Genomic DNA, 15,035 nt, shown 5'->3' on the forward strand with positions numbered 1-15,035 from the left:
CCATTGGCAGGGCCTATCCCTCTGGGGAGAACTAAAACACCTGCCAGTGTCACCACAAGGCAGATGGTCCTCTGGGGAATCCCAGGCTAACTGTACTGTAAGACAGAATAAACTGTTTAAGCTACATGTTACAGCAGGGAAGCTGGTGGTAGATACACTGACACCATAATGAAGTGACTTTGGAGGAAAGGACAGGTAAGTAAAGCAGGAGTCAAAGGAGGAACTTAAATCACAGCAGTACACCCCCTGGGCCAGAGAATCCAGACTGGGTGAAGGGGTAGCAAGAAGCAGAGAAGGGAAAGCAGAAGCCTGAACACACCTCAGCCAGAAAGGGCTGTGCGCACTGGCTGAGGCCCCAGAACCAGGGTTTCCAGCTCAACGTTGGCTTTCCAGTCACCAAGGTGAAGCCACACATGTGCAGTAATCACCTTCAGGGTATCACCCTCCAATACAGCAATGTGATGTCTACTGGCTGAACAACTAAATGCATAACCGAAATTAAGCATGTCACTCCTTCTGAGGCCCATGACAGCCTGGCAGTGATTTCTCAGGCTTGTGAGAAGGACACTTTGAAAAGGCTTGTGTCTTACATCTGACCAGTATGGGGCAATGTTAGTATGAATTCCCAAAAATGATCTTCCTGCTATACAGTTGTGATCTCACGTAGGACCAAAGACATGACCAGTTAGCGACACAACTGGTCACATCAAATCTCACCACCTCTCCCTGCTTCTTTCTGATGAAGATGCCATTGATAACCATACTGCCAGAAGATGGGCAGGCAAGAAAAAATTAATAAGCATTATGCCATCTACAAATTGGACCTTCAAGACGTGAAACAGGCACTGAATTTTTTGTATTATTTGGAGACTGACAGAAAATCACCCCACAAACCAAAATTAATCATCTAACATGTCTAATTTCATCATCTTTCTATTTGAAGTCCTTTCTCTTTAGCCAATATGGAGCTAGGATTATCTGGCCAGACAAATTTCTTTCTGGCCACAGATACATTTTTGTTTTACAGGAAAGAGGTACCATCCCACAAGCCCCTTCCCCAGACTACCCCCAACTTCATAGATAATCACAGGTGGACATGCTTCAATTGCCCACTCTCACCTATTGCTTGGAAGTGAATCTGAGATTGCAGGGCTGGTGTGTTGAGAGGGTCCGGCCCGGGTGTTAACCTATAAGTAAAGAAAGAATCTTGATCAGTTTTGTGTTCTGGGGACACAGTTCTAATTAACCTATAATTTGCCACAAATTTCTCATTTCACTATGAAGGTTAATTAGCTTGTTGCTAGACAGACCCACAGTTGGAATCTATTCCACATATAGGTTACAGAACTGTACAGTCCGTGTATTACATAATCCTCTATTCCTACCATTATTCAAATACTTACACAGGGCTGCAAAAGGAGAGACAAAAAGAGGGAAAAATCAGTTCACCATCTAGAACACATTTAAAAATATATGCTCAAAGAAGTACAATGAAGACACATCCAGGGGTTAGTAGTGAACCAGCTGGTATCACCTCCCAGCTCTATAAGCGTACACTGGAAACTGTTTCTTATTCACCAAAAAAAAAAAAAATGAGGCCCAAGCAATTAATTATGAAACACCTGAGCCTAATAAAATAGCCAGCTTTTAGATGAGAAGCCTTCAGCAGAATTCCAAAATTCAAAATACACAGAACAATGAAAAGACATTAACTAGATATGTGTTTCTAGCATAAATATGTCAAGAGAAGGGGGTGTTCTGTGTGCAATATGCTTGAATGCTTAATCAATCTCTGAAATGAAGCTTGTATTCTCACTCCAGTAAACCTTTGTAGAGACCAGTGTCCAGGATCATCTTCAAGAAACTGGCCAAGAAAACAATTCCAAATAATTAAAAACACAGCACCAAAACCCCAATATCCAAATATATATACACGCTGAGCAAATACTACAGATGAATCCCCCTCCAACTCCCATTTAAAAAAAAAAAAAAAGAATCGCTTGTCAGAGCTTGAGAAAGTGCAGTTTTATTTGACATTTCAATAAGTGGAACACAGCATTACAAATCCATCTAACTTTACTGAAACAATTATTGAAATTCGTACCTTCAGGCCATGTATGTTCCGTTCCCCAGGAGGCTTGCAGGCTGAAACAGTAATTGACTAAATTGTAGAACACATCAGGGCCATTTACAAATTTGCTCAAAATGAATCGTTTAAAAAGAAATGAGGGTGACACCAAAATTAGCAGAGAGAAATGATTGAAAAGTGGCTTCCAAGACCCAAAGTGGGAATTATGAACCAGGGTTTTAACTTGCAGGAGTGAGCATTTATAAATGCAAAGAGCTTTCTGACACCACCTCATATAAATTCCAATTTCTGCTTAAAACATAAAAATCAAGTTAACTGAGCTAAAATGATTATATTCCTTTCATAATTCAAATTTCTGTAATCTTTCGCTCTATTGTAGAGTAAATCTGCTATCACTTAGACTACTTTGAAAATAGCTAAGTTTTTTAAATTTTTGTTTTGTTTTTGGAAGGGGAGTAGGAGAGAATCTTTTAATGCCAAAAGATAGCTAGAGACTCTAAGATGGAATATTTAAGTTTGAACACTACTTTATACAGCCATAAACATTTGGAAAATATAGATATGTAATTAATTTTATTACATTTCTTGCAAGTCTTGAAACATGCTAATATTTAGGACTAAAAATTTAAAAACTCAAAATAATTTTAATTTTCTGACACCATCTTGAGATAGAAGTTATCACTTTTCCAATGCTTCTTTATCAAATGTTAAAAACACAAAAGCTTCCTGTCCATGCTAGGAACTGCTTCCATTTGAAAACTAAGGAGCCCTATAAAAGGGCTGTCAATTTTGATTGATTGTTTGGGGAAGGATGAATTTGATTTTTTTTTTTTTTGCTCCTTTCAATGTATATGTATTTTTCCTCTGTTTCTGACAACAAATAGAGCTTCTTAATAATAAGAAGATGTGGGTAATAATTACAAAGCTTGAGTTGCCTTCATTTTGTGTATTTCAAGTAACTTCAAATTTACTATCTTATTTTCCTAGAAAACAAGCTAAACCATAATAAAGAGTTTTTCTTATCTTTCTAAAATACATTCAAATTAAGACTCCAAATCTTCTTTCCTTAAAATTGAAATTAACTTTTTGAACAAAACAATAGTCATATACATTTGATGCCTAGTCTTTGAAGGACCATCAATACTTCCTAAGATAATACTTCAAAACATTTCTGCTGAAGTAACCAGAACATTTCATAAACTTCATTTAGTACAAGAAAGTGGCTGATGAAGGATGAGAGCCAGGCTTCAACTCTTAACTCTAACCTTAACGTTTGCTTTGCTTCTTCTCAATTGCTTTCTCCAATCTTTATGATCGAAAATCTAAGCAGCATTCAAAAAATCCAGGGAGGCAGAAGGTACTGTAATGCTAGTGAATATTCATACTTATTAATATATCTAACACATCTTTTAACTGTGGGAAAGAGTTGGTCATGAGCTGAAAATTACAATTCAAGGTAACTGGAACGAAGAGAGCATATTTCTAGAATAGAATCATTTTCTCCTGTCCTTCCAATTTGTTCAGTCTAAAGATTCATTTTTTTTTTTATTTTTCTCCTGGTTTTGGGGATTGAACCCAAGGGCACTCTAACACTGAGCTATATCTTCAGCCCTCTATTTTGTACTTTGAGAAAGGGTCTTGCTAAGTTGCTGAGGTTCTCAATAAGTTTAAGTCTGATCTTGAACTTGCAATCCCTTTGCCTTAGCCTCCTGAGTCACTGGGATTACATGTGTGAGCCACCTTACCTAAGAGAATAGATATCTAAAAATGGTTGTTACTACTACAGGAGGGGCACAATGGTATGAATAGTGAAACTGACAAGACTTCTCATAAGATGAAAGAAAACAAATTGAGCTTGAGAAGATTTCAGATGAAGAAAAATAAATATTACAATGAAAAGAAAAACAGCTGAGTGTGGTGGCATATGCTGATAATCCCAGCACCTTGGAGGCTGAGGCAGGAAGATCACAAGGTCAAAGCCAACCTCAACAATCTAACAAAGCCCTAAGCAACTTAGCAAAACCCTGTCTCAAAATAAAAAATAAAGCTGGGCACAGTGGTGCACGTCTGTAATCCCAGTGGCTTGGGAGGCTGAGGCAGGAGGATCGCAAGTTCAAAGCCAGCCTCAGCAACTCAGGGAGACCCTGTCTCTAAATAAAATACAAAAGAGGCTGGGGATTTGGCTCAGTCCCTGAGTTCAACCCTATACCCCTAAATAAATAAATAAATAAATGGGGCTGGGGATGTGGCTCAGTGGTTAAGTACTCCTGGGTTCAGTCTCTAGTATCGAAAAAAAAACAGAGCCTACAGCATTGGAACTATAATTCTCCAGGTTACTGTACTTAGTTTGCTATAACAGAGCTCTGAAGCAATTAATGGAAATTCCCAGTTTGTTGAAAAAACAAAACCCAGTCCTTGTTGAGAAACAATTTTGAAAGGCATCCAAATTCTCCACTAAGAATATTAAGAAATAATCCCCATCTTGTTAGTAGCCTAATACACAGAAATGGCAACATTTCTCTCTCTTTTCCTTGTTTTGGTAATTAGTCTTCAAGTACAACAGAATTGAATTAATCATAATCATTGTTTCGGACATCATTGATCTTAAATGGCCCAATTTTATTTACTTCCTTAGCACTTTAGTAAGTGACTACTAATAACAAAACAAGCACTCCTGACCCTGCTGCCCACACAAACACTGGCAGCACAGTGTTACCACTGAACCCAGATCTTCTCAGGGACTGGCCATGCTAGCTGCCTTCAGAGACTTTATCACTGCAAATAGGAGCCTACTGGTTAATTGAGCCATTCAAACTTCAGAGAGTTACAGGTAATGAAAGTCTAGAATGTTTAATTGGAAAACTCATACCATGATTATTTGTACAGTATTAGTTAACGAAGGTAAGTTTAACTTTTAATTATTTCAATTAAGTTATTTCTAGAAGAGTTACTTAGAGAATTTCCTTATCTGTTCCATTAGTTAGAAAACATGGATTCCAAGTGGGGCAATGTATGACAGGTAAAAGACTTAATGGTTTATATAATTAAACTGCTCTTCTTCACAATTATTCAAATTTTGAGGGAACTTCATACACAGTTGAATGATCGTATCTGATACAAGGCTAGTGCTGACAAACCTAAAAGGGAATTATTTTTCCAGGTGATTCATTGAGACTCACTCTCATCAGCTCTTATTTCTGGCAACTTGACAATACAATTTCCATTTGAGAAAATTTTCTATTATTTAGAAAATACCTCCTCCCAAAACCAAGCACCAAACATTCCATCCATATTTTTCTCCTAATAAATAAACACAAATCATATCTGCACATCTTAGCTGCCACACTAGCCGAAGGCTTCTTCCTCAATAGCAGTTGTAGCCACCATTGTGAGCCACGATTTATAAATATCCAGAGTGAAAGTCATTCATTTGCCTTGGTTTAGAAACCATGCAGACCCCCAAAGAGTTCTTTAAGCGAATGTAAGTACATACTTCAAAAACAAAAAACAATCTAGTTAGTTTAATTTACTCTAGTAAATTAGATATTTTATCTGCTATAACTATAATATAGCCTGCAATCCCCACGATAATGAATACTTCTTTTGTTTTTTCAAATTAAGAGCTAAACATCATGCTATGTGCATTTAAACCTTTGGAAAACATAACTGTTGATGAAACAGTTTACTGAAATAATCATTGTTGATTAGAATTTGTTCAACATTACCTCTTGGAAATATCTGCAGAGGCTCTATTAACTGTCCATTTACTTGCTGTTCCATTACTGTGGAATAATACTGCAAAGAGATTATAGAAAGAGATTACTCAGTAATGTATGAATACTGGAACAAACACTTAGGGGTTATTTAACTCATATTACTGTTGCAGTCTGTTGATATACACATATCAGCCTTGAGAATACTTTCCCCCTTTCTGTGTACTGAAATGACTAAAGTGAATCTATTCAGGACCAAAAGTCCAGTACAGCGCTATCCACTAAACTGCCATTTACCTTTACAAGTCTTAAGACTACATATTAGTTTTTGGTTTAAGAAATATTTTAATGAAATATATTTAAAATGACACAAAAAGCATTTTAATGGAAATTTCTCAAATTGCCTGTTGTCCTTTTCCCTTGGATTCTGGAAGGCAAAATGACAAAGTTTCACCTCTGGCTTTGATGTACTAGCTAGTTAATCAAACATTACGCATATTTGAGTGTAAAACCTACAGATAGTGAAAAATCTAAGTCACAGGGACTGTGGAACCATCAAGCAAGATATGACTCATCCAAAGAATAATAGGATTAATATGATAAAAGCGAGTCTAGTTTCATAATGTGTTAGCTTTATAAACACTTTAGAATAAACTGAATTTCACTGTAAAATTATGGTGCTAAGTAAAACACAAATCCTTCATGAACACAAATCATAAAGTAGTTTGTACTGGGCCTGATTCCCATTTCCTTGATATTCTAGTTGGTGCATACATGCCCACCTAACTCAGGGTGGCTTCTGTGTTCTCACTTATCTTAATGCTGGACAAACAACAAAATCATGTTCTCAGTGGAAAAATAGCAACGATGAAAACCACTGATTTTGTGCTTTGAGGGGCTGTAAAAAGAACTCCTCTTTCATCCTTGCTATTTCTATACTTAAAACATATTATTTGCACAACTTCAAGAAACATATTCCTTGATTATCATCATTTGCTGACATTCTAAAAAAGTTTCCATTTAGAAGATATACATAGGGCTGAGGATATAGCTTGGAGGGTAAAGTGCTTGTCTCACATACATGAGGCCCTGGATTCGATCCCCAGCATCACACATATACACACACACACACAAAAAAAAAGAAGATATATATCTTCCTATTTCTTTTATGAACATTAGAATTATTACAAGACCAAGGTTTTTTTCCTTAGGAATAAAGGAGAGTCATAAAATTCTACATCATCTTGGGAATTATAAGTTAATAAGCCTATGCCTTTTGCCACAGCAACAAATAAGGTAAAGGCGGATTTTTTTATATCTGTGGACTGATATGAGTGTCCCCTGCACTGCAAGGCTTTCAAACAGTAAAGGAATGTGATCCTTTCCTTCTATGGAACTAAAAACTTATATACCTACAGAGTAAAGACATGCAACACGTTCTACGAATACCCACTAAGGCAATGTCTTTCAGGAGCCTCTGTTCATCAAAACCACAGAAATATAGCACTCGCCATTACTCAAATAGTGATGACAAGTAAGTGAAATATCAATCATGTTGGCTGTCAACCTTTTGGGACAGCAATAACTGTTAACAAGTAGTCTGGAAAAATTGTCCGAAAATGACTTGTCCTCGGCACACAAGTATTTGAGGTTTCCATGGAAAATTAAGATGCCAGTGGCTATTTGGAACATTGCTCAGGTATTCTTTTTAATGGGAAATTTGCCGGTTATTGATCCACAGCATGTACCCCCTTGCTTCTGGAAGCCTGCAAGCAACTTTCCAATCAGTGGCTGTCAAAAAAATTACTGCCTTTTTATACTGATACAAGACAACAGCAGTGGTGGTGTTCTCCTATCGTTAATGCTCTTCTTTAATTAACTGCTATGTACAATAGGTTAGTAATTCCAGTTACTATTTCATCACCATCCTAGAAATTAAAAAAAAATCAAATATCCTTATGCTTTATCTAACAAATTAATTATAGACTTGTCTGAAACTGGTGCTTGGGGTCAAGTTTGAAAACAAATAACCTCAAATGTAAAGGGTCAGAATAGGTGCAATGCATTTTTTTTCCTACTATAAAACCTTGCATGCATGAAATTGACCTGTTTTCCAGCTTTATTTATTTATCTCACAAAACAAATAAATAAAAATGGTTTCCTTTCATTTTAGGTTTGTGCAGACCCAACTAGCAAATAACATGTACTTTTATAGCCACTGCGAGAATTTTTAAGCAATCTATGATTAACATAATCTTTGTAATATGATTTGTAGTATGATTAACCTTATCATGGTTATGATATTTTATATGCTACTTACTAATTTACCTAGAGCAGTTAGGTTTTTTTCCCCCCTTCTTTTTTACAACCTTTCCAAATCCAAGTCTATTTCCTTCCTCCTACTTACATATTGGGTTCAGTCTGTGTTTGAATGAATGAGGAATCTTGCATTCCACAGAGCAAATTCACCATAAAGGACACACCATGAAGTATGGCAACCAAACCCACAGTGTGATTCACTACACACAGCTGACCTCTGACAGGCAGGTCTCATGAGGGACAGGTGAACACCAAGAAGGTACCAGGCTTCAGAGCTCAGGCCACTGCAGATGTAGCGTTCCCTATGGAACAAGGATAAAATGTGGCACATACGTGGTACATTTCAGCATACAGCAGTCCCACCAGACCACAGGGCCTTGCTGCCCAGTAAGATGAGCAAGGCACTTGGCGGAGTGAGAGGGCTCACTCCCAGTGGCCACAGCACATGATCCCAGAGAAGCAACAGCTGTAAGTGAAGATGAGGTCTACCCAGAGGACTGCTGTAAGACTCACATGAGAACAAAAGACATCAACTAATAAACTGCAAATCGAGCCATTTTCAGATCTTGATTCTGTCTCCATGTCTTTTTAGTATACTCTTTAAGGGGATTCTCTCCAATTTGATTTTAAATAGTGATAAGAATAATCAGTGATGACAAAGGCAAGGCTTCTACTAGCCAGAAACAAAAGAGAAAACAACCATAACAAAAAAACAAAACCCCTAAAACTTATACACCAAGATACATGGCTTGAACAGAAAAGTGACAAAATGACCAGCAACGTAACGAGGCCACAACTTGAAGTTATACAAACAACTTCTTTATCTTATCCTCTGTAATCCTGCCTTGGTTTTTATTACCTCAAGACAAAGCTCTGCACACAGTAGGTGCTCAATAAATATTTACTGATTGAAATGGGGTTAAATCCTGATTTTGTCACTCATTAGCTTGTGTAACCTTCTGCAGTCATTTAACCTTACTGAACAACCTTAGTTTTCTTCAAATGAGCATAAAAATATCTACCCTGTCACAAAGAATTATTATGTGACTCAAAAATTAAACTGAAAGTAATAGAATTAAAAGGCATGTTAAATCATAATGAAATATTAGTTAGAAATGAAAAAGTGAACCTCTAACAGTGAAGCAATATTAAGCACAGTACTTTCCATCTTAGACCTGTTGTAGCATTCAAAAATGCAAACATATGTGTAGAAAGTACAGAATGTTGTGCTCAAACTGAATATATGAGCAGCAGTTCTAAAATGTGTCTTCTGCTACTATGCCTTGCATAATCTGTCACATGCAGTAATTGCAGCAATAATCAATAAGCTAACTGGGTAAAAGATTAATCAGTTTTGCGGTTGCTAATGGAATCTCCAGTACCAGGCTCATATTAGTTTCAGAGTCCCTCTGAGATGTTCTTCAAAATCCTTAAGCAATTTTAATAAGGATGTGACAAAGTTTAGCATAGTTATCCAAAAATCTAATTAATTTCAAACAGAAGGCCAGATTCAACAAGGGGATAACAAGAACAATTTTTGGCTTTGTTTTTGTTTGAGAGTTTATCAGACAGTGTTCCTACTTGTTATGAACCTAATTCTAATTATAACAGTACAATTCAATCAATAATTAAATTTTTTTTTCTTCATGGAAATCTGTTGCATAAAAAACCTGAGTTCCAAAACAACACAGTTTAATTTTACGAGGCCTAAGTTCTTTATTAAGAAAGAAGAGGGCTGGGGACATGGCTCAGTGGTAGAGTGCTAGCCTCGCATGCTGAGGCCTGGATTCCAAACCTGACACTACAGAGAGATGAAGGCAGAGATAAAACAACTCTCACCCTCTGAATAGCTGTGTGTTAGGCTCAGCACTTCATACTTATGTTCATCCATTCAATTTCTCACACCCCTGTGCATTCTAGGAGTACCATCTCTTCCACTTAACAGATAAAACAAAAGGTTTACCAGTAAATAAAGAAAAATACTCTCAGCAAACAAAATACATGTTTACTATTTGAGAGTTAAAAAACAGGTAATCTCCTATTTCTCATTCCTCAAACATTGAACTAAATAAATGGGACTGCTAGGTAGGCTGCTGACTTTGTCACTTGTGCCCTGTGTGGATTCAGCCCTGTGCCCTGGCTGGGGACACAGCACAAAGCCAATTGCACAGATGGTGACATCCCACTGTCTTTGGTGCCCCCAGCTTTCCACCCACCTCTCCAACCACTGCTCTCAGCTTCCTGTGAGTGGCCCTCTGCCCAGCTCTCCTTTAAGTGCAAAGCTCCCCATGGTCCTTCACCAACCTTTTCTTCTCATTACATACTCTCCTTGAGTTACTTCCGCCACTTCAAAGGTTTCAATTACCAAAGGAGTCATTGAGACTAATTAGGAGCTGATGAATCACAAATCTTTATTTCCAGCCCAGATTTCTCTCCTAAGATTTGGAACATACCCCATTGGTTGTCTTGAGCCTCCTCCAAAGCAACAGATCCCAAATTAAATTCCCTGCCTTCCCCTCCCTCCCTCAACCCTAAGGGGTCTTCTGCTGTCTGGGTTTGCTATGTAAGCCCAGTTTTCCAAACCATAAATCAAAGTAATTCAGATCATCTCTTTCCTTCACTCCACATTCCATCACCAGGCTTATTAACATCACATCCTCCCCACTTCCCAAATCTATTACCTTCTCAACAGTCCTGTGGCCACCACTGTCTTTCACATAAAACAGCCCCCTAAATAGCTTCTGTGCTTCAAATTTACTCCCCCAAGCCACCTTCTAGAGAAAAGGAATGTGGCCCTGTTATTTCCCGTACCCTCAAGCTAAGGCCCTCCAAGATCTGACCCACCTCCCTCCCCACCATTCAAACAGACTGAATCTTGCAGGCAGCTCCAGACATCCAATACTGCTAAGCCTTCAAGCATACTGTTCCCTGTGACAGGAGCACCCTTCCTGGTTGAGAAGCCTCCTCTGTCCCCAAAGCTAGATTGGGTGGGCCTTTGTGCTCACGGAGCACCTACTGACTAAGCATACTGCATCATTTATCACTCTGCCTGATAATGATGAGTTTTCTAGTCCCCTCATACTGGTCTCCGTTTCCTCTCTGAGACTCTCCCAACAACCCTGAGGAAGGCACGAACTATGGAGTGCCGCCATCTAGGAAACCGGCTATACACAGGTGAGTGAGCAAATCAGCAAGCAAGTGAGCCTCAGTTCACTAGTCATGTAGACCTAGAGAAAGGCACAGAGTTGTGCCTCAGTATCCTCAGTTATAAAAATGGGAAAAACACCCACCTTTTGTTCACCTTATAAAGGTCAAAATTAAAAGAGCTGATAAATGGGATGCCTTCTTACAAAAGTCCTTGAAACAGGGCACAGTGCCCTGAATCTCCCATCTCCAAGCAGGAACACCTAGAAGCAAAGTGTTCATGATGACAGGGGGATGTGGAAACCACTAAACGAGATCACTGGAAATGTTTGGACCAAGTATAAAGGTAATTTTAACTAACTGACTTATTGAGGTTGGGTCTGTATCCCCTACCTTGTCCATATCTCTACAGTATTATGAATAATAAAATACAGTAGTGGGGTATCAAGAGGAAGACTGCCTGTTTCTCTTTTGGAAACTCGTCAAGAGCAGGACCTTGTCTTGTATATTTTATTATCTCACAAGGCAGAGGTATTAACCTGGGATCTTATGAGCTTTAGGAGATCCTAAAAGCTCAGACTGTATGTGTGATGTTGCCTTATGTGGATTTTCTTGGAAAAGATTAAAGAAGTTCCCTCAGATTTTCAAAAAGGACGTGTCTCCAAAACCTTTGGAGACCACTGCTGTCGAGTGCCCAGCATGCAGCAGGTGCTGCACAGGCCTTCCCAGGGAGGAAGTGTGCAGACAGTAACTGTTCTCACTGGCCAATCTTTGAACTCACTCACAAAGGACTCATCAGGCCCCATTAGTGTTCTTCCCTACATTCATAAGGGGACAAGTTCCTAAATTTTTCCTTAACACATCTTCTAACAGACAACATAATTGGTGGAGTTTTTTCATTGATGAGGAATATGCACACTGGATTTTTCCCAGGAATGATAAAATTTTCAAATTCCTCTTTTGTCAATACTGCAAGCATACCCCATTATATGTAGCTCAGTCAGTAATTACAGCAATAATCAATAAACTAACCAACTATTTGCAGTCCATAGTTAATTTATTAGTTTCCCAGTGAAGAATCCAACAATGTTAACTCTGTCAAACAGGCCACAAATTCGATTACGACACTCCTTAGACATGTCATCAGCTATGCCTTCTCTCAATCACTTCTTATGCTTTGCAGTAAGAGGCTTTTCCTCTGTGATGCTGACCTCTCACAAAACACATAACTGCCCCAGTAGTCAAAAATACATGAAGCCAATCTAGTTTGCACACCGAATCAGTGGTTACATTTCCTCACCTGGCTTCAGGTCTCCCAGTTCCCTAATAATTACTGTCCTGCCTCCAGGAGACGACAGTGTGCACAGCTCTTCTTTAACTGACTCCAGACCAAGGGCCCACATGTGGCCATGGACTGAATACATGATGAGAAGGAATATCACAAAGAATGTCTTCCAGTGAAAAGGTCAACAGGGAACAACTCTGGGGCCTGTTGTATAATCTACTGTTACTGGATAAATATATTTATTAATGATTTAAAGTGAAAATGACAGCAAGTTGGCCAAGTTTAATGACGACACTATTTGTTTCAGATAGTGAAACCATAAAGGACTTTTGGGAGCTCCAGATGGTCTTAATAGAAGTTGGGCAGCCAACAGCAGATGAAATTCAACTTGGCTAAGTTTAAGGTAATGTGCATTGGCAGTAGGAGTTTAAATTTGTATACAGCAATGGGTCCAGAACTTCTGGGATCCTCTCCCGATGAGGCTTTCGGAAGCTTTCCAGGGTCCTCACCATGATTAACCTGAGGCAATGTCTACACTGACCTTTCACCTAATTTCTAGGCTGCTGGGATTCTATAATTCTTCTAATGATGATGTTTAAACAGTAGCTTCAGGGAACCTGCCACTTAAATAAAGCAGGACCATGAGGCCAGAGAGAAAGCAGACAGAGCAGGACTTTCCTTTATAAACAGGCTGCACAGAGCCCTCCACAGAGATGGAGCTAAACTGAGAGCAGAGCCAAAGATGACAAATACTGGTGGTCCAAAGCTCCTGTTCCAGTAGTCCTGAGTGTCCTGGTGCATGAAGGCTGGGACGTGATTGTGCTTTTCCTTTGCTTCCAAAAGCTGCCTAATAAATCACTTGTTAAGGCAAATCTAAGTATGCTTCTGCACCACACCACCAAACATACTCCAACATATTTCACAATGGGAGCTGAAGATGGGATGCTGCCTTTTTATCACTATTCTAAAGGCATCCAAGGCTCCCGAAAGACACAGAGAAGAAGATTAAAATATCTGCCTCTGAAAACAAGGATAAGAAAACAAAACAAAACTTAACTTATGGCTTGGTACATGCTGTTATTTGAGCAAATAAACTGAATAATTTTCAAAACAGATTCTTTGCTTCAGTTTCCCTTTCTTGCTCTTTTGATCATTTGTCTGCCTTGCCTGAGGAATACACTATATCATCAGCTGTTCAGGTGTATTCAGGAAATTAGGGACTCACCACGCACTGAAGGCCGAGCTGATTTTTGTTATCTCACAGTAAGTTCAAATTTGGCCCTATTTAATATGGGGTAGACATAAAAGCACCATGTAAAAAACGAGAGTCCAACCTTTTAGCTCTCTGAAAAAGATCCTAGGGTTGTTAAACATTCAGCTCCTAAATGGGCAACAAATTTTGTGGTAAAACTCAGCCCTGTCAGTAAGAACAAGATTTGTAAAACTTCAGAAGCCTGTAGACTATTTTTGGCATTCTTATTTAAATTCGGGTGCACTGGCATTCTAGTAAAAAGCATATTTCTTACCACAAGGAAAAAAAGGGAGCATTTGCAAAGCTTCTTCAGTGAAACTTTAGTAGATACCAAAACAAAAACCTGACTTAAAATAGGCAGCTTGAAGTCGCTGGGAACATGTGCCCAGGTCTCCTGTTAACTAGCCAAGTGGCCTCCAACCCACCTCTGAATCTGATCTCAGTTGCACTCAATGTACCTTAAAATCAAAGAGATAGACAGGACCTTTAAGGTTCCCTTCCAACTCTACCTGAGTAACTTCTTGATTTTAGAGGCACTCTCCAAGTTATGCATACTAGGAAAAAGCTAATCACAGCCCTATTTACAAGATGCTCCATAGGTCACAACTACTTTCCCCTTGTGGTACCCAGGGTCTAACAAGGTACTCTGTGGTCAAGTATACCAAAGGGAATACTTACACTTCATTAAAACACAAGGTCTCTGCCATAATGGGAAACATTACAGTAAAACTCATCCCATACTCTCTGGCAATGTGGGAAAATAGTATAAACAGAGAATGGGCAAAATGAAGAAAATTATTCTTATTAATACTATGCTCCTTTTATACAGGCCTCTCAGCATCCACAGAATCAGGTGCAAAAACAAGCCCTTACTAGACACAGGATTTAGCAGAAACAAATGTGAATGTATCTATCAAAGCAAGATGCTGAATTCTTCAATGAATGATCACCCACAAAAAGAGGTCAGCATTAAAATAACCCCTTCCTAGAAGTGGGCCTCAACAGCACTACCAGACAACAAAAGTGAACTGCTAGAAGGAGAAAAGCAGCATACCATTTTCAATGTTTCTAAACAATAAGAGAGGGAATAAGCACAACAACAACAAAATTTAAACTACATTAAAGGAATATTTAACAGGGTCCTTTAAATAATTAGCAATGATCAGGTATTTAGTTTTCAGAATATGTAGGTTGTGTGTATTTTTTTCTAATAAAGCATTTCAAATTCTAATT

General features: G+C 38.5%; 1 protein-coding gene across 12 annotated transcripts in view; it reads right to left on the reverse strand.

Moving 5' to 3' along the window:
- Positions 1 to 15,035, reverse strand: part of Map2k5 (mitogen-activated protein kinase kinase 5) — a 236,736-nt gene that overhangs the window by 198,381 nt on the left and 23,320 nt on the right. For 11 of the 12 annotated variants that reach the window (XR_013438726.1, XM_078049410.1, XM_040276276.2 and 8 more), the window contains 3 exons: positions 5,815 to 5,884; positions 2,105 to 2,145; positions 1,120 to 1,187 (listed from right to left, as the gene is read on the reverse strand). Coding sequence is in view for 11 of the 12 variants with exons in the window: in XM_078049410.1 (XP_077905536.1) it covers positions 1,120 to 1,187; positions 2,105 to 2,145; positions 5,815 to 5,884 (179 nt within the window). In the remaining variant the exon portion in view is untranslated. Of the gene's footprint in view, positions 1 to 1,119; positions 1,188 to 2,104; positions 2,146 to 5,814; positions 5,885 to 8,336; positions 8,424 to 15,035 lie in introns of all 12 variants that reach the window. The other variant, XM_078049411.1, reaches the window with a different exon arrangement.

Source organism: Ictidomys tridecemlineatus, chromosome 5 (genome assembly GCF_052094955.1).
Source record: "Ictidomys tridecemlineatus isolate mIctTri1 chromosome 5, mIctTri1.hap1, whole genome shotgun sequence".
NCBI classification, from domain to species: Eukaryota; Metazoa; Chordata; class Mammalia; order Rodentia; family Sciuridae; genus Ictidomys; species Ictidomys tridecemlineatus.